General features: G+C 41.7%; 1 protein-coding gene across 2 annotated transcripts; it reads right to left on the minus strand.

The window, feature by feature from the left end:
• Positions 1-325: 325 nt before the first annotated feature.
• Positions 326-19,253, minus strand: atp2a1 (ATPase sarcoplasmic/endoplasmic reticulum Ca2+ transporting 1). 2 transcript variants are annotated; one of them, XM_056401753.1, is made up of 26 exons: positions 19,129-19,253; positions 18,884-19,020; positions 17,540-17,557; positions 16,796-16,878; positions 13,863-13,967; positions 12,031-12,169; positions 10,540-10,620; positions 10,346-10,431; positions 8,834-8,989; positions 8,555-8,696; positions 7,326-7,492; positions 7,150-7,238; positions 6,938-7,040; positions 6,712-6,843; positions 6,278-6,403; positions 5,895-6,113; positions 5,691-5,802; positions 5,368-5,591; positions 5,041-5,261; positions 4,688-4,890; positions 4,267-4,352; positions 3,943-4,076; positions 3,340-3,457; positions 2,519-2,636; positions 1,794-1,838; positions 326-645 (listed from the first exon to the last, which is right to left on the minus strand). In XM_056401753.1, the coding sequence occupies exons 2-25, from the start codon at positions 18,999-19,001 to the stop codon at positions 1,834-1,836; spliced, it is 2,985 nt and encodes a 994-aa protein (XP_056257728.1). In that variant the 5' UTR covers positions 19,002-19,020; positions 19,129-19,253; the 3' UTR covers positions 326-645; positions 1,794-1,833. The 2 variants fall into 2 exon arrangements, with proteins under 2 accessions (XP_056257728.1, XP_056257727.1); XM_056401752.1 differs by lacking the exon at positions 1,794-1,838.
• Positions 19,254-26,623: the final 7,370 nt, after the last annotated feature.

Here is a 26,623-nt window from a genome sequence, read left to right on the forward strand (position 1 = left end):
CAGAGCTGCAGCAACAGTCATAAATCAGTCTACATGAATATATTCACAGTTATTTGGCCGAGTAGTGACTAGTTACAGAAGAGCTTTTGTTTGAGCAGGGTAGAAAACTGATGGTAACAAAGTCAAACACAAAGAAGTTTTTGTCAAACCGATGTTGAGCATTAATTCCTCACAGCTGCAGAACTCTTGTAAACTAATGACTTTGGTTTTCTGTCAGACCAGGTCCACTACGTGTCGTTGACCACATTATAATTCCTGCTATGCTAAACAGCTTCTCACGGCAAATTATACACATCAAAACTGAAGAGAAAACTGAACACTGAGGTCCAAGTTTGACAGTTTCTTTAATACATATCTTTATTCTTTAAGAATAGAATCAACACAGAATAGTTTTAATAACTCTTACCTATATATTAATTTCAGTACATACACAGAAAAAATATTTTGCAGCTTTTTTTGGGTGTATTTTCAGATGGCTTATGTGTTTTCTGTTGTATTCATGCCACTTGATGATTTGATCTCATCAGGTGAATCTTGGCAGGCTGGCTTTCAGTGGGAGCGCTCAGCCTTTTCTCTCCATCCTCTGTGTCTCTGTGCTCTCTCTGCCTCAGACACTCTCTGTTGCACTTTGCCTCTAGACTTTCCCTGCATGAGAAAACAAAGACTTGTCAGTTATACGGTGATGGCAGTGTTCCCAGGTTAAGTGAATACATTAAGAGCTAATAGTTTTTTGTTTAAGGGAATTGGACATTAAGTTCTTGGGAAATATGCAGTTTTGCTTTGTTGGCTTGAGGTAGATGAGAAAACTGATGTTAACTTGGCTCAGTGCAACCAAACGGCTAGCCTGTCTCTGTCTAAAGGAAACAAAATCCACTTATCAGCAAATCTAAAACTTGTTAATCAACAGATTAGAGCCTCTGCTGGTTGCCTGGCAACTGCAAGAAATCATGGTCGTATTAAGGAGAGGAAAGGGGACACATCTGGCAGACACAAATTTATTTCCTCACGTTTAGCCACTAGCTACAGTCATTGGCAGTGTGGTTGATTGTGAAGTGTTGATTCCTGAGGAATTTTTCATTCTTGTTTCTCATTTCCTTTCTTTTACTATCTAAATAAACAAGATGCAGTGTCCTTAGTGAGCTCTAGAGGTGATGGAAGGCAGATTTTGTTACCTTTGGACAGAGCCAGGCTAGCAGTTTCCCCCTGATTCCAGTCTTTATGCTAAGCTAAGCTAACCGGCTGCTGACTCGAGCTTTGTATTCACTGTATTGATCAGAGAGTGGTATCAATCGTCTCATCTAAGAATATCAAGAAAGCAAATAAGATCATTCCCCAAAATGTATCGTGCTCATTTTTGTGTCACACAATGGGAAAACTTTTCCTCACTTTGTGACAATATCAAGTGGAAAAAGTTTTTAAGCCAAAATAGATAATTTATGTATTATCTGTTTCTTCCTCCAGAGGATCCACAAACTACCCTATGCTAAAAGCTAAAGTAGCATATTCCAATGGTAAATACCAACTATGCACCACTACATATGATACTGTGATACCAATTATTAGATTTCTACTGGCAGTTCATGACAGATTCACAGCCATCAACACGATCATAGCTACATTCACAGTGCAAGTGATTAGTTCAGAAAGATTACCAAGATCACCAACATGTACACATGCTTAACAGACAATGTTTCTTTGACAGAGTCACTTAAACATATATAATACCCAGCATGAAACTTGTAAAACATGCACATGCAGAGTGCTTAAACCTTTAGCTTGAGTCAGGGGAATACCTTGTTTTGTTACAGGGGTATGTAGGAGGGGGAAACAAGTTTAGGCTGGATTGTCAGAAGGGGAACGGGGAAAAAGAGCATCCAAGGAGAGGAGCATTAAATGAATGGGAACCACAATTTAGAGGATAGAAAATTAAAACAGTGTAGAAAAAGAAGAGTGGGGGGAGAGAGGTTAACAGTTAAAATACATTAAAAGACATTTAATTGGGAGGTAAATTATTCCATAACATTCAATCAATCAATCAATCAATCAATCAATCAATCAATCATGTTTTCTTTGAAAATTATTGAAAAGGAGAAAAAAAGTTTAGGCTGAAATGTTCAAGAAGGAGGATAAAACCATGTATTTTTAAAATGTGTACATATTTTTTAAGTACCTCTATATCTAGCATAAGCAACTGGCAACTTCTAAACACCTGAATGAACTGAAAGCTCACACCTGAACTATTCCCAATTACTGTAGCTACACACAGTGGCTGCATTTTATTTCATTCTTTGTTTAGATTAACTTGTTAACTGTGATTATGATTGGTAGGACATAAATAGTAATCTCAGGCACAGTAACGGTAGGCTCAGGTGCACATCATCACATCCTAGAAAATTGGTATGAATTCATCCATATCCCTCTTCTCATAGTACAAGAGCATCACCAACCTGATGTAATTATGTCTGTGTGGAGTTTCAAATAGTTTTTTACACATTATGGAGATCATACTAGAGCTTACCCTCCAGATATGTGCGAGCCACAAACTTGAGAAGCTCATCGATGAGGATGACTGGGAAGGAGAGCTTCAGCACCATCAACCACTGCTCCACATTCAAGTGAGTGAGCTTGAAGATCATCTGTGGACGAGAGCAGTGCTGTGTTAAAACTGCCAGATAAATATCAGCCAGAAATCACATCATGGAGAAGGGACATGGAAAATTAAATGAATTTAAGAAGCAATAAATGCACATAATAAATCCGCAGTAATGATGGAAGGTGACTCATATTAGCTTATTGCTAATATTAACAATATTGGCACATATGATGGCTAAACAGTAATTTCATTGATTGGAGTGCAGAAACTTCATGTTTGGGGTAATTTGATACTGTTCTTACTATTTTTACACTATTTGTCCTCCAGCTGTGCTTTCAGCTGTATAATGACATAATGACCTTCACTTAACCCTGATCCTCACTGTTTCACTGCTAATGTCTTGATTTTGGGACTTAACTGGAACTTAATGACTCGGAACTAGTTGTACTCGGCTACTAAGAAGCAAAGTTAAATTAAACAGGGCACCTGGGGACTTGTGTCAAGATATTAAGAAACAACTGAAACAATGAACCATTTGAGAAGTTCACAAAGCTGAGCAACTGGATTGATTGGGTGCCAACCTGAGCGCCACCTCTGTTAGTGATTTGGGCAACAGAGTGGTGTGTCATCTGTAAGTATTTAAGCAATGACAGTGTGAGAGAGAACATGGAGGTTGGCAGAGGCGGTGTGTGTGTGTGAGGGAAGAGTGGAGGGGAGATGGATGTAGTGCAGGAGGCCAGACTCACGGGCAGTGGGTCGACGTAGATGATCATGAAGTGAAGGGACATGGAGAGGCTCATGGCGCCCACCAGCCAGACGTTGCTCCAGGGGGGCATGCGCACCAGGGACTGGTTCTCAGACAAGCTGGGGGGAGGTGGGGTTGGACGGGGAGGCGGAGGGGTACATTAATGCGTGTGTGTCGAGGTGAATGCATGAAAATATACACTTGAAGAATAAGAATAAACTGGAAATATGGCAAATAATGAAGAACACCATCCTGGACTAGGCTTCTAAAAACATCTCAGCACAGTGGAAACTGTTACAGTGAGTGTGTTTGTATACTCACAGCCATGTGTTTTCAACATGTTATACATTCATATCATAGTAACAGCTGCAACTTCCATGAGTGCATGTACTACATGTACTACAAGGAAAAGTAAAAACCACAGTGTAAAACTGCTCAAGAAAAGTCCAGTGTTTGTCCACTAGTAACCAGAGTTGACAAATACATTCAGAGGAGTAAAAGCTGCTATATGACTCTCTGGATTGTAGTAGAATAGAAGTATAAAGTAGCATTGAATCGAAATACTCAAGTAAAAGTACTTCAAATTTGTACTTGAGTACAGTACCTGTTCAGAGCGTTGCACATCTCGATGGTGACTAGCACAGACAGAGCCATGGTCATTGGAGGAGAAGACTCGAACACCTCGCAGGGAACCCCGGCAAAGTCCTCATTCTCCTCGCTGCACTGCATGAAGTGTGACTGATGGGAGAGACGGAAACAGGCACAGTCTATCAGATGCTTAGAACCATCTTTGCAGTGTGTTTGTATTGAGGTGCTGTAGTTTTATATGATTAGTTTTCTGAGTTACAGCAGTTTACAGTTTAACAGTGTCCCACAGATAATTATTTTTCACAGCAGAAGTTCACAGACAACCGTGTTAAATACGAACCAGTTGGTGGAAGGTGACCATCGGGCCATCGTCACTGTACACAAACCACCAGGCGGCTGCTGCAACAGTAGCAGCGCCAACATAACCTGAAAGACATGTGACCGTGTTTAATCTCAAACTCTTGACCAAAATGTGGATGGTACAGTTATAATGGCAGCCAAAGAGCTTCTGATGATGTTGTCAAAGAAATCAAATGTTTATTTGATGTATAATACCATAATAGAGGTAGGTGTGTTACCATGGCAATGACATAATTTGCAAAAGTCAATTGAGGCAGACAGGGGATGAAGGATTTATCTGCAGTATCAGTAATAATCAAATCAATGTGAAGTATATAATTTCATGTCCATGTTCCTGCCCTCAAATGCTTCACTGGATAAGACCGAGTTAAAGAGAAAGAGAGAGAGAAAAAACACTGTACTTCCAATGGCCAGATATCTGAAGAAGAGCCAGCCAGAGATGAGGGGCTCCTTGGGGGAGCGGGGGGCTTTGCCCATGATGTCCAGGTCAGGGGGGTTGAAGCCCAGCGCAGTGGCAGGCAGACCGTCAGTCACAAGGTTAACCCACAGCAGCTGGACGGGGATGAGAGCCTCGGGCAGACCCAGGGCAGCAGTCAGGAAGATACTGAAAAACAGACAGATTTTTTTGTATTAGCTTTGACACGGTTCCTCTTTTTGTCTTATGCAAAGACTGGAACTTTTTCTTGTAGTTGCGCTAAAATGTCACAGACAAGAGTCACAACATCCCATACACACATACATATCCTGTACTCACCACACAACCTCGCCTACGTTGGAGGAGATGAGGTAGCGGATGAACTGCTTCATGTTGTTGTAAATGGCTCTGCCCTCCTCAACAGCAGACACAATGGAAGAGAAGTTGTCGTCAGCCAGGACCATCTCAGAGGCAGACTTGGCAACGGCAGTGCCAGAGCCCATGGCGATGCCAATCTCCGCCTTTTTCAAGGCAGGGGCATCATTCACTCCATCACCGGTCTTAGTGCAGGGTAGAGGGGAAAATGGAGGAGACGAATGATGTATTAGCCTGAGACAAGTTATGGTATTTGCCTTTTAAACACAACAAAAGCTTTGTTCTCCTCACCATGGCAGTAATCTCATCAAAGCCTTGCAGGAACTCAACGATCTTCGACTTGTGGGACGGTTCCACTCTGGCAAAGCAGCAAGCCTTTCGCACGGCCTTCTTCTGATCATAGGGAGCGAGGTCATCAAACTCACGACCAGTGAAGGCCTTGCCAGTGACATCCTCATCCTCGCTGAAGATGCCGATACGACGGCAGATGGCCACAGCTGTGCCCTTGTTATCACCTAGGGGCAGATAGAAATTAAGATTTAGTTTTAGCTGTTAAGGTTTACATTTATTTGGTCTAAAGGGAGATTAAAATACAGGATGACACGTATACTGACCAGTGATCATGATGACACGGATGCCAGCAGCCCTGCACAGCTCGATGGAGCTCATAACTTCCTTACGAGGAGGGTCGAGCATGCCGACACAGCCCACAAAGGTCAAGTCAGTCTGGATATAATAAGAGAGCAAAAAGTTTAGTGTCCTGTGGAGACACTCACAGCTAAGAAAACAATTTTCATTATCTGTCCTCCGTCACCCACCTCATAGTCTACAAACTTGGTTGAGTCCTCCAGGTTCATCTCCTCCTTCCTCAGAGGTGTGTCACGGGTGGCCAGAGCCAAACAGCGGAGGGTGTCGCGCCCTGTGCCCCACTCCTTGATGACTGACATGATGTTGTCTTTGACCGGGCCAGTCAGGGGTACGCGGGTGGTGCCCACGCGGACGTAGGCGCAGCGCTCGATGACACCCTCTGGAGCACCCTGATGACACAGTAATGACAACCATTTGTGTGTGTTTGTTGAACAGATATTTGGCTCTATTTCTTGTGATTCTTTTTTATTATAATGCCACAATATTTCTTATATAGTTCCCACATTTGAACAGTTTTTGGAGATGCCCTTTTGTTTATGTGTCACGCACTCACTTTGACAAACATCTTGTTTCCCACAGGGCCTTTGGCAGACTTGGCAGGTGAACAGTAGACTGACATGGACTTCCTGTCTCTGGAGAACTCCAGGGTGAATTCCTTCTTCATCAGCTGCTTGATCACCTGCCAGAAAGTGAAGGAAAAAGAAGTGAACTGGATGAAAAAGATAAAAAATCAAGGTTGAGTCTGGTATGTCCTCAACAATGTGCTGAAACATGTGACGTCTTTTTACATTCAACAGCTCTTTTGATCCATTGTTCAGATAAAATATTGATAACAGCCACTTTCTTGAATCTATGTGGCCACTAAAATGAATTTAGAATAGCAAAAACTTTTATTTTGGAGACACATGAACCTGTTTTCTGTGTTAGTGAGATGTCTTTGTATAGGACAACACATTGCATATGCTGTGGGATCTTTTGCAGACTTACAGTGCAGCACGTATTTGCCCTCTCCACCTTGGACAGACCACGCACTTCAGTGTTGAACACGTTCATCTTCTCCACCAAACAGCACAGGGCTGTCTCAGTGGCCTCACCCACTTTCTCATAAATACCCTTGGACTGCACCATGGGCCGAGAGAGAGAGAAAGAAAGTGAGTATATTTTAGCCTCATCTGTCTTTTACATGTAAACATACAAAATATCCTCTGCAGACCTCATTGTAGTCCAGAGAAGAGTCATTGCACAGAGCGCAGATGGTAGCCAGCTCTACCAGTCCGTCAAACTGTCCGCACTTCACAGACAAGTTATTCTTTGTACTAATAGAAAATGACAAAAATATGTAGTCAAGATATTGTTCTGCAAGAATGGGTTACTGTTTTATGTGTGTGTCTTTTTAACATGAACTCTTTACTCTTTGACACTTACACTTCTCCCTCAGGGGTGTACTTTGAGCCAGAGATGTCGAACTGGCCGAGGGAAACATTGTCGGCCTCAACTTTATCGATGATGAACATCTGCATGAAAACGTGGGGAAAAACACAGTCTCTGTATTAGATCTGCTCTCCTTTTCAGAGACCTCACACCTGTGAACATGAACCCACCTTAGTTACACACATCTGGTTGGTGGTGAGGGTGCCAGTCTTGTCGGAGCAGATGACTGAGGTGCAGCCCAGGGTCTCCACAGAGGGCAGGCTTCTGACGATGGCGTTCTTCTTGGCCATGCGGCGCGTTCCCAGAGCCAGGCAGGTGGTGATGACAGCTGGCAGGCCTGATGGACAGATGGTTGAAGCGCAGGGGGAAAAGAGAGGTGCACAGTGAAGATGACATGAGGTGAAAGGTAAGATGGGTTGGAAGATGGACAAAAACATTAAGGGGGTCTTCTCAATCCAAAAAAAACAGGTGATAAAGAATGATCTGACATGTCTGCTCAAGACCAGCTGGACTTTAGGGGCTCTGCCACTTGGCGAGCTGACAGTATTGGTGGTCCCAACACAGTCCTTAACACATTAGTTGGAGCACACCCAAACTGCAGTGTTCTCCAGAGGTATTCATGTGGGGAGGGGGCTTCTGCAAGCCACTCAGTCCCTCTGCAGCCAGTGTCAGACCTGGGTTCAGATTCTTGGCAAAAATCAACGCTGACAATGATGTGAAGAAGGTCTGGAGAGCGTCCAGCTTAGTGACATTATGGTGGCATCGGTGTTTGCAGATGATGTTGTCCTTTTGGCATCATTAGACTGTGGTCTCTGAGGTGTGTTGGCACAGTTTGTAGCTGACTGTAGTGTGACGGGGTGGAGTGAGAGCACCTCCAAATCGGAGACCACTATTCACTCAGAACAAGGTAACATTTGGTCTTTAAAAGTCTGAAAAATCACTGAATTCAATTCCCTCTCTAAAAGGCCTAAAAAAGTATAAGTAAGTAAATAGAATTTCTTTCTTGCCATACATATACAGGTATATATATATATATATATATATATATATATATACAATAGACATTATTGCCAAAGACATTTTTATATATATATTTTCCTGGTTCGTGGTTGTAGTTTTTGAGGAGACTTTATACCGATATAAACTACATAAAGCAACAAAGTAATGAATGAGCATCAAACTGGAAATCAACTTGACAAATTGTATTATATCCACGATATGACGTTATTAAACTGTGTACCAGTGTTAATATTGTAAAGATCAATCTTAAGCCACAGGCCCTCATTTAATTTCTAATGGACTGGGGGCTGCAGCTTCATATAGACGAGCTACACAACATGAATCTTAGATATGATAATCTTCTTGGGCAAGCAAATGGAAGTTAATCCCAGTGGTTTACCTTCAGGAATGGCAGCCACAGCCAGAGCCACAGCAATCTTGAAATAGTAGATAGCACCGCGGATCCAGGAGCCTCCATGGACGGGGTCATTGAAATGACCAATGTTGATTATCCAGACGGCCACACAGATGAGGGAGATGACCTGGAGGACAGGCAGTCGAAGGGATTTGTTAGATATTAGCTGGAGTTTTGTTTCATGTACAAATTTTAGGTCATTTAGGTCTTGAACCTTGAACACAATATGAATACATAAATAAAAAACTGCTCTGTCTCACCCACCTTAGAGAGCTGCTCTCCAAACTCATCCAGTTTCTGCTGCAGAGGGGTCCTCTCCTGCTCAGTGGCAGCCATCTGGTCACGAATCTTACCGATCTCAGTGGTGACGCCAGTTGCTACAGCTATACCGGTGGCTTTTCCAGCAGCGATATTGGTGCCCTGAACAGAAATTAAGAGAGTGAGAAACTCATCAGAAAACCAGTTAGTCTGAAACATCTCAGCATCTTTAACGTTTATGGTTCCAGGAGGATGTGTCCTGATGATTTTAGTGATTCCCTGACTTTCATGAGGTCTGCATTTGTGGTTTTGGGTGAAATTTTACAACAACTAGGGCAGGATGGATTGAAATTTGTTTAACATCCAGGATAAACTGTAATAACTTTGGTGATCCTCTGGCTTTTCATCATCAAGCCAAAATTTCAGTTCGTCCACTACTTAAGAAATGTTTGCATGGTAACACACTAAACTAAGGTGGTGCACATGGTGAACAGTACATCTGCTAAATATCAGCTTTGCCATTGTGTGCGTCTTAGCATGCTGATGTTAGCATTTAGACGGTAGTGCTTTGGCTACAGCCTCATTAACCTCGCAGAGCTGGCAGCGTATCTGTAGATTCTTAGTCTTGTTATTGGTTAGTATTTTACACAACACTCAGGTGGAGCATGTGTAATTGTACTAATTTCAGCCAGGGGTTCAATGTTTTGAGAAACAGGTATTTAGTACAGTATGTGAAGCTTATGAGCTGAAGTGTAGCAGTGTATCTTCCTGAGGATCATTTTTTGTCCCTGATAGAACTGGGTAGTTTTATCAGTGTGAGCCACATGCTTAATTTAATAGTGATTTTAGAAGAAGCATGCATTAATCATTTAATTCCTCTGTAATAAGTCAATGGCAGTAACACACTGTTGGAGCAAAAAGATAAAACATATAAAGATGCATCTTCAATTTATAATAGTTAGAAAACTGTCATTGTTGACTTAGTGTTATTGCTCAGAGTCAGTCGGTTACAGGTGTGTATTTTACAGCAGGTGTTCAGTATCTTTAGACAGCACAGAGCAATGATGATGATGAAACATCACCTGGATTATCAGTTAATAGTCAGATTTGATCAGATTAAACCCACTGAGGTGTCATTTTCCATCCACCACACTTATGCAAATATTAGTAGTTGGGAGCAAAAGATAAACAGCTGCTGGTGCTTATTCTCTGGTCTGGTGCCATTAAAGAAGGAGAAGGCACAATGACATGATGTAATAAAGAGACTCCCTCTCAAACATTAGATGAACAAAAACAATATGTAAAACATGAATTAAATATGGTCACATATATATATATATTTTGTATGTTACACCTGAGCTTGTCCTGTTATAACAAGTACAAATGTCTGCTGTGAAAAAAGGTGTATTTGGTGGTACGAAGGAGGGACAGTTGTGGGGTTTAGGAAAAAGGGTTTAGGAGAGCAAGTGGAGTTTGTCAGGTCTGATGGAAACATAGAGGTGGAAAAGAGAGACTCACAGAGAACAGCATGTTCTTTTTGTCCTGGTTGACAGCTCGGGGGTCTGGGACAGCATCGGTGTGCTTGATCACGCTGACGGACTCACCTATAGGAGACACAAGTGTTGGGTTGGGTGATCAATGAACAAAGCAGATACCAAAATACATGGAAATACATCATTTTGTGGCCGCCCCATTTGTCATGCAACACCTACCAGTGAGAATGGACTGGTCCACACGCAGGGTTGTAGATTTGATGGAGATGATCCTGATGTCGGCTGGCACTTTGTCACCAACTAGATGCACACACACACAAACACACACGGAGAAATACACAAAAAAGTTACTTAATCAACAATCGGATTTGATTTAGCCTTTCTACTTTAAGCAGTTTTTGCCTTTTTTGCAGGATTATAGTACAAACTGTTTCATATCAATCTGACTGCAGCATTACAGCAGGATGGAGGTATGGGGGAGGGTATGGAGGGGTTGGAGGGGTTGGGGGGTTGGGGGGGGTAGAGTTGATTGACTGGTTTTAGCACTCTGGATGGATGGTGTTGTTGTTGAAAGCTGATACCACAGTCAGAGTCAGAGAGAGAGGGAGACCTTGGGGAGATCATGAAATGAAAAGAACAGGTGTACAACAAACAGAGGGAGAGGGTGAGACAGAGGAGCGAGTCGATATTAAATGTATTTATACTCAAGCTTGTTTTTTTTTCTTCCCACAGAAAGTTCCTTCAGTTCCCCTCCACCCCCTTTTCTCTGTTACTGCCTTAAAAGGGCCCGTGTTCAATCTCAAGGACATCAGTACCCATGTATTTGCGCACACACTCACACACACACTTGCATGTGACTCGACTTAAAGCAGCCGGTGATTCAGCAGCTATAGGACGCTGAGGCGCTCAATGTTAAATCTGGGGTCAAACAAAGAGATCTGGCTAAATGAACAAACTGTATTGTTTGCTTGAGCCTGGGGCAAAGGTCATCACTGATCATTCCTTCCCTTCACACTAGCAGTCAGACGTCATTACTGTAAAACACGTGCCGTCTAGATCCAAGGTTAAGAAGTCCTGGATAAGCCACAGAGATGAGCTTTGGCCTGATTATAACTGTGATACATGGTTAAAGTAACCTCTAAATATATATGTAGTAGCTTACTATCACTATTATTTATGATTTGACTGTCACAAGAAGAACTTTATTGCTTTGTTGCCAATGTAGTTTTCCAGTGCTAAAGACTTTATCATTACAGTATTACAAATGTAATATACTTGAATTTAAATCTCTGTCTTTTGCTGACTGACTGGAGACAGAATGCACACAGACCCACGGATCCTTTTTATTATTTGTGTTTAGGCACGTTGAATGCATGCTCATACCTTTCCCAAGCTAAATTTGCATTTTAAAATTGCACATTCAACAGAATTTGCAGACAAGTATGAAGAACTGGATGATGCTTTCTCCTCTTATATTATTACACCACTCGTGAAGAGTCCAGGCCACACAGACATGAGCATGCAACAACATCAACAGTCCTACCTCTTGTTTCACTAAGTTTGTTTTTCCTGTGCATTTCCTCCTTTTAAATTGCGATTATGTTCTTAACTGTGAGCTGGGACTATGTTGACTACAACAGTGTCAGTGGTTTATAGATTCTGAATAGACTTTCTGAATAACTGCAAACCCTCCATTATTGGGAATCTTACCGGAAACCTCCACCACATCGCCGGGGACGATCTCCCTGGCCTTGATTCTCTGCACACTCTTCCTGTCCGACCGGTAAACTTTCCCCATCTCAGGCTCATACTCCTTCAGAGCCTCAATAGCGCTCTCTGCGTTGCGCTCCTGTTTTGCGAAAACACACACAAAACATGGAACAGAAAAACATAAATGCTACAAACATCAGGAAGAGCAGCAGAGGAGGGATCGCTCCTCGAGGATGGAGATGGGTGTTTTAAACAGATGTTGAGACATTACAATATAAGTGAAAAGAAAAGATCACATTTAATGTTAATTAATTCTTACATATGGTAAGTAAAGGAGTCAAACACCTGAAAAGTGACTTGTGTAATTGTGCAAGTTAAACTATTGACCTTTACAATATTCCTGCAATACCTTTGCAATGCATTTTTCTCAACACTATCCATGGTGTTGATTTAACTGGGAAAAATGACTTGAGTTGGTAATGTTAGTGTTTTGTCAGATTGTTGATGATGATAAATTCTTTTTTCGTTATGTGAGCTTGACCTTTGACCTTTGATGACCGAAATCTAATCAATTTATCTTTGTTCTAAATTTGAAGAAATTCCCTCAAGGCGTTTCTGAGATATCGAATGGGATAAAAGTAATAACATCTGCTACAGTCTGAAACATTTGTGCACTGTTTTGTGCAGAGAAAGAGAGAGAGATAATTGAGGCTTTTCTTTTATTAATTTATCTACTATTTAGTTTTTAAGCCTATAAATATTCATGATCATATAAGCAAAAATCACAGCGGAAGTTTGGAGAAAAATCCTAAGATAAGCTTTTTTTGAGTTTAAGACACAAACTTTTAGCTAATCTGTTTCTGGTGGTTACCACATCATATATAGTATATATGTATACAGTATATACCAATTAGTTTCTATGGCGACAGGCGTGGTTAACCATGCAGCCAAAGATGGTGAGAAATATGTCAAAATGTCCAAAAAGTAAAAAAAATCTCAAAGAATAGTAAAAAAAAAAAAAGGGAAAATAGATAGAAATAAAAACAGATGAATTATTTACCACATCTGCAGTGAACACCACATGTGTCTGCACTGTGCGATGTCCATCTGACTGAGCAGCCTGAAGCTGAACAACAGGTTGATCAGAGAATAATGTTCAGTTCAGTCTGTGATTTCTTGCATGGCCGCCCTCGACCGCCTCAAAGTGTAAAGCCCAACTTACGCCAGCCGCCCCCTCCCTCTCTCCATTCTCCCCCCACACCCCCCCATGTGTGAATCCTTGTGCATAGTTTCCAAATGACTGCCACAGGGTTGATATGAACCCCCCCCCCCCCCTCGCACACAGACACCGCACACACACTCCAGGCCTGTGGTAACCTGATCGTCCCTCTGTATTTTTACTGTGGATTGCACGGTGTGGATTGTTACGAAGCAGACTGCAGTTTGAGCCTTCAAGGCAGCACGGGTCCCAGTCTGCCCCCTCTGCCCCTCCTCCCCCTCCCCTCTCCCCTCCACTCAGCCCGTCGGCTTAACCTTTCACCTTTTCACCTCCTGCTGACGTCATGCCTCTCATTTTGGCTTCCCTTGAACTTTGAGCCTTCAGCCGCTGCGCTGGAAGGAGTGTGTGCTCACAGTAAAGGACACGGGCTGCGACCAGAACAGGCCGCCGTCGTGCGTGATTTATTGTGTGTGACTGTTGCTAAGTATGAGAGTCTATTTAGGTGTGTGTAAAAGACAGCATTCAAGGGCCAGGTATGTGTCCTTGTGATTGCAATTGTTCCTTTGTGCTCATGTGTGTGTGTGTGTGTGTGTGTGTGTGTGTGCTCACAGACCTGCCACACTCCAACGACAGCATTTGCGATGAGGATGAGGAGGATGACGAAGGGCTCGACGAAGGCAGTGACTGTCTCCTCACCTTCCTCAAACAAAGCCAGAACCTGAGACAGACAGACAGACAGACAGACAGACAGACAGACAGACAGACAGACAGCACATCCTTATATTTCACACTAATATTCTCTTATATTAAAAAACAAAACTGTAAACAATTGGGGACAACATAAGGACTGAAACTAACATTACATACATACATATAGGGATCCAAAAGTCTCAGACCACTTTCCCATTATTGAACCCACTGTACATATACATATATAATTACAAATATTCAATGGTTATATATATCTATGAATATTTGTGGTGTAGAAGTGATATAGTAGATCTACAATGATATAAAAGCAAATCCTCACATTTGAGAGGCACAAATCCGCGAATGCTCAGCATTTTTACTTAACTGAAACAATAAATCAATTATGAAAATGTTTAAAGGTTAAATTTTTGTCGATTGACTGATTGATTCATCACCAAATTAACTGTTTCAACACAAATATTTGTATTTATTTTATCCTATTTATTATGTTTAGGATTTACATGTAGGTGGTATGGTCCCAGACAAACATTGTGATCTCTCAAGTCTTCACTTACAAATCCCAAACATTAACTTTTAAACTCAGATTTTTCCTTTAATTACGACTTAGAAAAAAAAGACTTTTACACACTTCTGTATAATGTATACGTGCATGTTTCCAACACTTATTTGAGCTATATGATCTACATCGAAACAATTAGTCAACGATGGCGTTTTTCAGTATTTTCTGACACAGACTATCAAAAAATAGAAATCAGCTGAAAAGTCCTTAGTTGTAGTCTTAATATGATGTCTACACTGAGTAAATACTCAAACCCAAGAACACTCTTGACTCTTTTTGTGTTGAAATATTGCATGCTTATACTGCAGGTCTAGCCTAATACTCTACTTGGTATGAGTGTCTTTAATTTTGTGGTGAACTTGATGCCCTGGGTGACAGTATTATCTCCTACTGCCTGCCGCCATTGAACATAAAACAGTCACAGGGAGCTATTTATGAGTTATGAACCATTACTGGATCAAATGACATATCACTTTGTGCCTTTTGTATCTTATGTTATCCTATGTGTGAAGCATCTCCTCTACATGTGACTCTATAGTCAAACACGTGTGCGCCCCTGTGAGTGCGAGTCCCATGTCATTATCACAGGTCTGTTTCGGAAAGGCTTCGTGTTGACATTGACACAGATTAGTTGCAGGCCAGCGGAGCACAGAGCTAAGCGGAGAGAGAAGACAAGAGTCCTCCCATCCTCCTCTAGTAGCATTTAGCTTTTTGCTCAGCATCATAATGTTCTGTGTTTTTCATTTCCCTGCGTTTCACCTCACATCTTTTCTCATCCCAAAATAGGCTCTGTAGCTCACTCTCTCCGCTCTGTCTTCACCCTGCCTCTCTTCAAAGAAACAATCGATCTCCAGAGTGAGAGTTGGAGCCTGTCAGCACGTTGCAGTGGTAGGACATTCATGTGTATATGAATAGGATGACCATGTATTTGCAGTATTTAGTGTTCTCTCTTTTAGAAACCATATACGACTCTGAATCTATTGCTCTCGTTTGTCATTGTAACAAACAATGCCATTGTGCAACCCAATCCCTGACTCCCCCCTCACCCTCCTCTCTGTCTCTCACTCTCTCCTGCTGCTGCAAGCCATCCCTCGTTCCTTCCATCACTGACCTTTGTCCAAGGATACAGTTTCTCGTCCTGGCTTGAGACTTTCTTAAAATAAAGCCCCTGCCATGCGCGCGCACACACACACACACACACACACACACACACACACACACACACACACACACAGAGCCACTCTCTTGTCTTTTTCCTCATCTTGCTCTATCTATTTCACACACACACACACACACACACACACACACACACAGAGCCGTCAGGCCTTCTAAGGCCATACTGACAGCTGTACAGGGAGGCCAGAGGGCAGAGATCGAGGATTAAGACAATGTGTCCAGCCTACTCTCATCCACAAAACTGTTTTGGAGAGAGAGCGACTCGGACGGGGAGGGGAGGAGGGAGAGAGGGATTCCTTGTGTAAATGAGAGTCAGGAAATGAGTCCAAATGTAATTTAATAACCCAGTCATGTACATGCTGTGTTTGTCGGCCTGAGTGTGTGAGTGTGTGGGTAATCACAATGAAAACATGTGACGGGTTACAGGAGACGCAGCTCATCGAGGGAGACTTCAGCACATTCATTGTTAGTTCACCGTCCCTTAACGTTTGCCTGTGTAATGGCCAATCTTGTTCTTCTCAAACCTATTACCTTATCAGATTTGTTTCATCCCTGTTTCTGAGGTACATCATCAACATCAAGACACATTTCAGATACATGCCCTCATTTGTAACAACTTGCAGCTAATATACGACCATGTTGCCCCTCAAACAACTCCTCCAGGGCCGCTGCTCCTTTGATTAAGACTAAGCCAGACATTAATCTTGATATAACCTAAGCCTAAACACAAACATTTGATTGGTGGAGCTTGTTCTGCTTGGGGGCAAGGGAGGGCTTTAATTGTTGATACCACATTCTGGGTGGTTAGCTTCAGGTTTTGGTGAGTGTAAATAGTGCTGAGTCAATCACTTGTTTCGTGTGATGTATAGTGCAAGTGTACGTGCAAAGAGTAATAATTTACTTTTTCTCTTTGCTCTTTATCTTCGCTAAGCATTTCATAGTGCTCATAGTTCAAATTTCCCACAAATGTATTTTAGGTAAATGTGAATGGGCTACAGGTGTACTTTAATCATTATGGAACAAATATCTAATCTTTCTTCTCTCCTTATAAATCTTACAAAGACACAATATCATGGACAGTGAGAAGTGAAAAGACTCACAAAAGAGATGCAGGCGGCCAGCAGTAAGATTCTGACCAACAAGTCCTCAAACTGTTCCGCCACCAACTCCCAGATACTCTTTCCTGGTAAACAGAAAATACATACAATCACATACAGTATCCATGAGTGTATCAGCGTATATGTAGTTCAGTGTTGTATAAATGTATGTATTTATATATTTACCTGGTAAATGTTAATTTAGTCTCTGTTTTTCTGAGTTTGCATGCAAGACTGCTGAACCAAGAGTAGGAAAAGCATTGAATGTGATATTTGATAATCATTAATTTACAATAGCTTATTTTTTAGCATCTGCCCCCTAAATGATCTGTATGATGTACAAACTCAGCACTTGTTTCTGTGTTTCCTTGTTTGTCTTTTGGTCAGATTAACGTAGCTAACTGCTCGCAGTAAAACCACAGGTGCAGATACAGACAGGTCTAATGTGCTAGTTTTGGGTTTGAGTGAAATCAGCTGATTTCTTGAGCCGTGTGAGGTGTAAACATTATTAGTTATTTAGGTCACAATATAATTATACATATAAAACAATTTTCAAGCCTGCAGCACGCTCTGAACAGAGCAAGGAGCCAGCGACAGGTGTCTAACAAAGGACTGTGTGACTTGTCATCACAGGAAGTGAGGGGAGCAGGTGTGTGCGCGTGGCGCAAAGTTAAGAGATGCGCTCTGATCAACAGCACATGAGTCAAACACGAATAACTGAAAAGCGAGTGTTTAAAGTGGACTCACCCTCCTCTGCTGGCAGCTCTGTGGGTGAAGAGAGACAAAGAATATTAATAAAGCACGCCATCTTTACGTTTGATTTTTAATGTTTGCAGCATTAAGTGTCGATGAGGGCAACACCGTTTTGATGCTTAAACAACTGAGGAATCAAAATGCACAATAAACACCATATTACAGTGTCAACATCTGTCTCTTCATAAATATACTGGTTTTTGTTTTGTTCTGGTGATGGCAATTTCTATCAATCTGTCCTTCAACATCCATCCCTGAACTGAGTGTAAATTAATGGTATATAAGCAGCAGCTGGTTTGTTCAGGCCTTGCTGTCCTGCTGCCAGTTTGTGACACAGATATAGTGGCTTCCCTAACTGACCTTTACAGTGACCCTTAATTACTGTGTTATTATAGTTTGCTGTTACTCTGTCAACATCCGTTTGCTAGCTGAGATTCTACACACCAAATACAGTCACTGCACCCTGACTGAGTGTGCGATATGCATTGTTCATTTTACTGAGGGTGAGATGCTCCGGTGAAACAAGTTTTTACTACAAATAGACCTTTTTTTCACAGCAGACATTTTGACTCGTCTTAGCAGGAAACGCACAGTTCCATTTAAGAGTCCCAGTGCGAGGCGCATAGGTCACCGGGATGCTTAAATAAAACAGAGGGATCTTTAATGCTTTCCCTGCTATGACAAGTTAAAGTGTCTGTTGTAAAAACAGCCTGTAGGATGCAGATGTTCTCAACTCAAGGTCCATTTACAAGCTTTTTCTGGAGCTCTCAGTTGCATTTTAAAACTTTCATTTCACTGTGAGATGTAGTCGGAAAGAACAATTGAGTGGACCGCCGGTGTGATAAGTGGATTCACAAAATAAAAACATAAATGATGTTCAATCTAAACTGAAGCCAGTAGTGATGGTCAGAAACCTGACACTCTGATGCACCTGCTGCACAAACATCACTCCCCCTTTGTGTCATTCAGATAGTTTCCCTTAATTAGACCGTCATCACAAAGTCACACACTGCACCAGTTCATCTCTCAGTCTTCAACAGTCTTCCCACTTCTCCTCCTCCTTACACCTCCTCTTTCTTCTTCTCTCACTGTCTGTTTCTGCCAATTTATCTTAAACCAAACCTCTCATATACCTAGTGTTTCTGCCTCTATACTTTCCCATCTGTCCTCCAAGCTACATCCAATGAGCTGATGCATGTGTGTTCCTCCTCCTGGACCTCTCCATCCTGCAATTCCTCATTCACTTCATCCATTACTATTCTCTCTTTCCACTCTCCAGTGCTCCATCCCATCCAACTGTTCCTTCTGGTCATCCAGCCAACTCTTTCTCTCCCTCACCGTTGAAGCCATACTTGTCCAGGTTCTTCTTAACCTGCTCAGGTGACAAGCCGGAGTCTTCAGTGACGCCGAAGTAGGACAGAACGTCCCCTGACTCTTTGATGTGTGCGTTCTCCATCCTCGCTGAAACGGAGAGGCTTCAGGACAAAGGGATAAAGAAAAAACACAGAAACACTCACATCAGTCTGAGCGGCCCAGCTGGCCTGAAACTGAAACTTAAAACAACTGAAGCTGTGTTAACCCACCACTTTCTTGGAGTGTGGGATTGGGATTAAAAACTGGCAACCTCCTGCGTTCACACTTGCTCTCTCTCTGCCCCCTCTCTCTCTCTCTCTCTCTCTCTCTGGGCTGTTGCTCTCCTCTCAGAGCCCTGGACTGACAGAAAGTGCAACCCAGCAAACTGTCCTGAAAAGTTTTATACAGATGAAAAAGTGGCCTCATTGGTGCTTGCTCACCATGCACTCACCCCTCATTGGCCGAGAACGTCACAAATAGGTGGGCAGGGATGGCCCTGTGGTAAAGAATAGGAAGGGGGGTGGGGGGGTGGGAGAGGGGCAGCAACTGTGGTGGGGACTACTGCCTGGCAAGCTGGAAATAAGATGTGCAGAAGAGAACATGCATGGTCAGGACAATGGCTTTCTGAATGAGACGTAGGGGACATTGATGGGCACATGACAGAGTACTAGAGTGTGCCTGTCTGTGGACACGTGGACACTCACTTACTCAGGGTTTGTTTCTGCTTTTGCAAAAGCAGATTTCAAACTTCAACTTCAAGTAGATTTCCTCAATGTGGAGATACTATTATGAACAGAACAGAACGCAAAAAATTGCAGTGAAGTCATTTCTGCCACTTGTAATTTTGCTGAGCAAACCTGAAGAAGCCACAGGTGAAATGTGTTGCTCGCTCTGATTAAAATTCATCTCAGAGTGCGGTGGTTAATTTTGATTTGAACTTTATTTGAGTATTTCCATTTTATGTTACTAAACAGTTTAGTTTTACTCCACCACATTTCCCAGGGTGCTTTTTACGTTCAAGCCTGAGTCATAGGGGCCATTTTTCTTCAAAACTATTACTTTTACTTTTAATACTGTAAGTTTATTTTGATGATGATACATTTACCTAAGAAAAGGATTGTGCTTCTTCGTCTTCTTGCATATCACAATTATCCATCTATCACGAGCACTGAGGATGAAGCAGCGTTGGGCGAGCTAACTGTGCAGCAGAGGAAACACATGCATACGTCACTCAGAGGGGAGCAATTTGAAGAGAAGGGGGGGTCCAGCTCCGCTATTTCACCTCTTCAGTGCATGCGAGAGTAAAGGAGCTGTACAGGGCCCTGATGTAGAGATCAATGATCTCACAGTCACTCAAACAAGAGGAAGAAGAAGGAGAAAGAAGAGTATAAAGTTGGAGCGGTAGAGAGACTTTTAGGATCTATGAACATGTGAGTTCAGAACACTTAAGCCCCATTTATTGCTGTGGAAAGCATGCACAGCTATTACCTGCTGTTTGTCCATAAAATACTGACAATTAATGGTTTGGAAAGAAGTTCAGGGCTTCTGTTATGTGTTAGATCCTCTTGCACATACAGTACATACTTTGACTGGGATAAATTTACAGTGGCATACAGTTTACCTGCACTTATCACCACCAAAGTGACCTGCAGGTCTTTTAATGCAGGGTCTCACATTGGACCACAACCCAGTCTGAGCTGCATATTTCTGTTGCTGTTTAAGTTTTGTTTAAACTTTAGCCATCCCTTCAGTTATAGTCAGACAAGCTCATTCTCCACCTGCCACAGGTGATAAAAATGATCCCCACTCAAGGGCCACTTACTCAATCTGGAGATTTCAATCATATCACACGGCCTGTTGGCAGATGAATACACAAAATCAAGTCACAAAATGTGATTTTTGACCTTGTCAGTCAGTTCATCACCACCACCACCTTCAGCTGTGCTGAATACTACTTAATAAACATTAGCATGCTATCATGTTAAACTAAGATGGTGAAGACTATACCTGCTTAAAATCAGCACGTTAGCATTGTCAGTGTGGGCATGTTACTTGGCATGAGACTTTTACTCTTGTTTATCCGTAAGTCAAAGCTTTTATATATGTAATGCGATTAAATTATCATACTTTATATGAAAAGAACAGATGTAGTCTGTAATTGTTAGTATTTCTTAGGTGTTTTTGTAAGTTCAGGTAACACCTTAGCTTACGGCCTGCAACATACAGCACGATTCTTCCCAATTTAGTGTTTAATGTAACTTCTTTTACCAACTATGTATCAGTACAGTTTGTACTGATAGGCTACAGGTATGTACAGTAGGTGCCAGGAGATGTTGAATTAGGGAATAAGGAGATGTCAAAATGGGAAATTAAAAAGATTTTAGATTGTAGGTATTTCGTAACTAACCTGCTCTATTATTACAGTGTACAGTGTGTTCATTATTGAGCCATAAAAACACAAACACAACACAGAAGGCTGACCACTCATTAACATTAGAGTATCATCCTTCATCACCAGACTTTTTTTCATTATCCGTCTCACACCCTCTTTCTCTCTGTTTTTATTTCTCTCTGTCTACTCTAATATTGGTGTCTTGCTTGTGTCTCCCTCCGGGTGAGGGTTTGTGTTAAAGCTGCTCTGCTCTGTGTGTTCCCCCTCTGACCCGCGGTGCTGTTGTGGGCCGGCTGAAGCAGTGCAAAGCTCAAGGTGGCTCACTGACATTTAGCTCAATCTCCCTTTGGGATCAGGTTACTGCGGCTGATTCTAAGCACTGTGCTCTAATGCTAATAAAGCACAACAGTGATAATGCTGCACCACCTGCACAGTTGCACACACACACACACACACACACATGCACACGTCACAATGTTCTTACACAGTGAGAAGGCAATTCTTGAAACACTAGTTTGGAATCATTACTTGGAAAGAATAATGTGTATCATGCAGGTCAAGTCATTTGAGCTGTTTGCGGTGAGAGTTTAATTCAAAAGGACACTTCACCTCAATGTGAAAGAGACTGACTAACTGTTATGTTGAAAATGAAATGAACAAAAAACTAAATTTAATGGCCAACTACAGACTTGTCTGATATAAAAGAGATTATTACATAATAATATTATAATGACATTTTACATTCACAAAGCGTTTTATTGGGCTGACTTATCCCTCATTTACTAAAATACTTAGCTCTCCTTGGCTAACCTTATTCTGACTTTCACTAAGTGATTGTTTCAGGTTATAGCTGCCAGTCAGAGAGTAAGCGTCCACACTTCCACCTGTAAGTTCATGTTATCATGTTTTCATGTTTTCTGTCGTGACTGTTAACTTAAGGACATTTAAGTCCTGGGATAACATGGACAAGGGAGAGGACACAGTGCTCCTAAAACAGGACGTCCTCTACTGTCGACCCCTCAGTGCGCTGAAGTGTGTTCAGAATCTTAACCCAGGACTTATATGACTTATCATTTAGGTTAAAAAGAATCAGACCTGATAAGATCTGATAGGGGGAATAATATATTTTCTCTGTGAACATTTTAAAAATTTCTTGAAAAGCCTCAACTCTCTTGATCTTTCAGTTTTGTATTGAAATACATTTATTTTCAGTGAACTTGGACACATTTGCCATGATCTCTTTAAAGTTGGTATGTTGCTATTTGAATCATCGTCCACTTGAGTTCTGACAAAGTTAACAACAAATAATTAATATAAGAATATTTATCAATACTTTTTAAAAATGCTTTACCAGAGTAAACTTAGTTACACCAGTTACATGTACCTGCTAATGGAACAAACTCAACATAGAAAAGCACATTATGTGTGAGCATGTACACATTGTGTATTATTTTTTCAGTCTGTATGTATGTAACTGCAAATAATTGCTAATAAATACCATTATTATTTTGTTGACATTCTTTGCTGTTATAGTTCACTTGGTCAGTCTTTTTGCTGATAATGTGTAATTAATACAAACTTTATTTACAACTTAATTAAACAAGTTAACTTCATACAATATGCACAAAAAACTATACACTACAAAAGTTACGTTTACTAACAGCAATTTTACTTTATTCATTTTTTCACATAAAAAATGTTTTTTGAAATTGGGAAGTCAGATATCCTGTGATGGCCATCAAAGACTCCAAATTCCAAGGACGTCAACATTGTGAATGTCGCTTAATTATCCATCTGTTTTTCATCATCATTCTCTCCTGCAGTTGTATTCCACATTCACCTTTCCCCTCAAATGATTATGTGCATAATGATTTGGAGCTGGGACGGGGGACAGGCTCGTGATGTAACCTGGATGTAACGAGTGTGTGTGAGAGCTTGTTGGCAGGCGGCTCACTGAGGGAGGCGGGCACGTCAGGACTGCCTGTCTGTGGCTGCTCATCGCTGTGATAGATACAGGAAGCACTTTGAGGGAGGATGATGAGGGCCAAAAGTAGCAGCAGAACAAGCAGTAGTGTGTTTGTGTGTGTGTGTAGGTAGAGTTTATACTGCATTGTATTATTAGCTGAGGCAGGGCAGCTGGGGTTTGAAGTGCCTGACTGTAACTGTACCTATAGCAGCAGTTGTGCTCCTCTGGTATAAATAGTGCAGTGGGCATGTGGGCAGGCAGCTATGACACAATGGCAGAATTTCGGTGTTCTTTCAGGGAGGTTTGAGAATGTGACACCCTGCAGGCGAGGACCCCCCTAGATGCTACACCGAGGCTTGAAGGTTACATCAAGGTGGGGATGTGTTTGCAGAGCATTTACATGCACTATGGCAACCAGATTATTCCCCATTAATCTCAACTGAGAATGTAAATAGAAAACCCAGTTTCCCTTTCAAAGGATAAAAGATTTAACAGTTAAAGGAGCAGGTTGACATTTTGGGAAATGCACTTTTACTTTCTTGTGAGAAAATCAATACCACTCTCATGTCTGTACAGTACATGCACATGTCTGTACAATATGAAGCTACAGCCTGTATCAATCTTTGCATCTAATTCTCAGCAAGAAAGTGGATAACTGTATCACCCTAAATGTTGAACTATTTATTTGACACAGATATTTTTGCTGATAAAAACCATTAACTTCTGTTATCTTAAACCTGCAATAGCTTATTTTTTGGACACGTAGGGGCAGTGGAAACAAGTTGTAAACACAACGGTGACATATCATCACTTTTTAAGCTGATATGGGTAACTTGTCTGCCTATTTATCACATCCAGCAGTCACAGAGCGACATTATCATTCATTTGGAGTCATGTTTGTGGCCATTCGATGAATACCAGTCCAGTATTTACTCTCTTTTAGCTCTGCTTCTGTCACAACCAACTCCTGAGGAAAACATCTGATTCTTAAATTCAGATTACTGACCTATATGCACAGTAGAGTAATTAGACTAATGCAACACATGCAAACACCTTGTCTTTATAACTTGAACAGTAATTTCAAGTTGTTATGTACATGTAACTATATTTACATAGTTAAAGTCACATGTCACTTAAATCAGTTAAATAAAAAATTAAAAACTGTGCTCCTTTATTTATTTATAACAGTGACTACTGCTTCCCAGTCGTGTGTGTGAATAAACTCCAATGTCCTGCCATCCCAGCAATCTCTCGCCTGAAATCTTTCTGTTCTCTGTTTCACCAGCTCATGATTCCTGTCCTGTCCTCCACCTGCTTCATCACTTTTCTGCCACGCGCCCTGAAAAACTGTCCCTGGAAGTAAATCAAGGCCGTGCGCTCTCTTAAGTAAGTGTATCCCTGACAACATGAAGTGAGGACACACTCCAGGCTCTCATGTTGCTCTGTTATGTCACCAAACCCCCCCCCCCCCCCCGATCCTTCATCTCTGCTTCAAGGAGATACTGGAAACTGATAAAGAGCCACTTCCTCCTCACAAGATCTTTTTCAGATTTGAAATGAGGAAGAGCCAACAAACACTCACACACAAGCACACTTATATATACACACTCTGCACTGTGTCTCCAAGATCTGTGTTGTGGGTCTGTTTACAGATGCCTGCCCAGTCTTTTATAAGACTTATGACATGAATTAATGGCATATTACCAGCTACTGCTACTGAATATAAATCTATTTGGTTTGTGGCACATTCTTCAGGTTGTTAGTGTCTGCGTGGTACCTGGCCATGGGAGAAGAAGGTGCAGAGACGACCTCATTTAGCTGAACTGTTCCAAAAAAGTTTATAATTATTTTCTCTGTAACCCTTACCACCTTTTGCTTACTGTCTGGGTGAGGAGGTGCCCTCCCTGTTTCTCACAGGGGGGGGGGGGCAACTCCTTATAAGCCTCATGTGACTGTTTGGATTTTGTCTCACTGTAAGAGCTGTCTCAACGAAAATTTTAACTCATGTTGTGTGTATGTCTATCACTTCTTTTCTTTGACTGAAGTTTACATGATAACTAGCTGCCCGGTCCGATGGCTAAAGCTGTTGATAAGCAATCACCACCACCTGCTCCTCGCAAGTAACCATGTTTGGTGGCAGAGAAAACGTACAAAAAACCCCTTTAAGTTGTTATTTTTTCCTAGATGAGTCTGTAGACTCTTAATTTCAAACTGTACTGTCTTTTACTTGCATTTATCTGTGCAATGCACTGTATGAAACATAACTGTTGCTAATATTTCATAGTGTGCTCACATGTCATTTCCTCAGTGAATGAATAAGTTTTAGCATCTAACTTCATTTCATAACAATCAGAATATGTTTATGCTGATGAGACAATGGGCACGTGCCCATTGTGTGCCCCTCTACTCCACGGTGCCACTCTCTCTGGCAGGTTAGTTGGAGGAGTTTGGCATGCTTAGAGCTTCAGAGTATATTTAACCCTGTGGCTCCCCTGCCGGATGGCCCCGCCATATACGGGCCTGAGCGCGGGCAGGCTGGGAATGAGTTAGTGCACGGGGTTGGAGAAACAGTAGCGACGACAGGATGATGGATGAGTGTTGAGCAAGATGGAGGGACTTTACTATGAAGAAGTTCAGAGAGAGATGTGGAAGAGCTTAGTGACAATAAATATTTATTACCCACTTGCTTGTTTTTCATTGACCAGCTGTGGCAGACTCTTTGTTTGGCCTCGTCATTTCTTTAAGCAGTTTATATGATGAAAACAGACTGAAAACATGTCAGCTTCTTCACAAAGTGCTGGGCAATATTGAAATATGATTCAGCTGCAGGTACAAATGACTTGCATTTTATTGGAGGCATTCATCATCCAGCGGCAAACACAAGTCCTGCAGACTGCAATCAGAAAAACAAGTGTAACAACAGCCATGTGAGAGAATATAGAAATGTGACCTTGCACAAGTGTCAACATATCTGAGCATGTCACAATATGTTCAAGTGTGAGTGTGAGACAGACAGACAGACAGACAGACAGATAGACAGACAGAAACAGTGTATGGTATGCATCAGACAGGTGCGTGTATGCGCGGGCATGCAAGTGTGAGTGCATATGCAGGGTGTGTGTGTGTGTTTGTGTGACAGGTGCTTAGCTGGAATGGCGCTAAGCTTTAAGTGCTGTCCCAACCCAAGCCCTATTCCTGGGGTACACACACACACACACACACACACACATACATACAACACAATATTAGTAATCAACGCGAGGAGAATACTATCCCTGAATAATTATAGTTAAGTAGAGCAAACTTATCTATGTTTTTTGATTGACAGTTACACAAACAAACTACATTCACATTTTTGTTTCGCAGA

The sequence above is a fragment of the Seriola aureovittata genome, chromosome 17, assembly GCF_021018895.1.
Source record: "Seriola aureovittata isolate HTS-2021-v1 ecotype China chromosome 17, ASM2101889v1, whole genome shotgun sequence".
Classification (NCBI taxonomy): Eukaryota; Metazoa; Chordata; class Actinopteri; order Carangiformes; family Carangidae; genus Seriola; species Seriola aureovittata.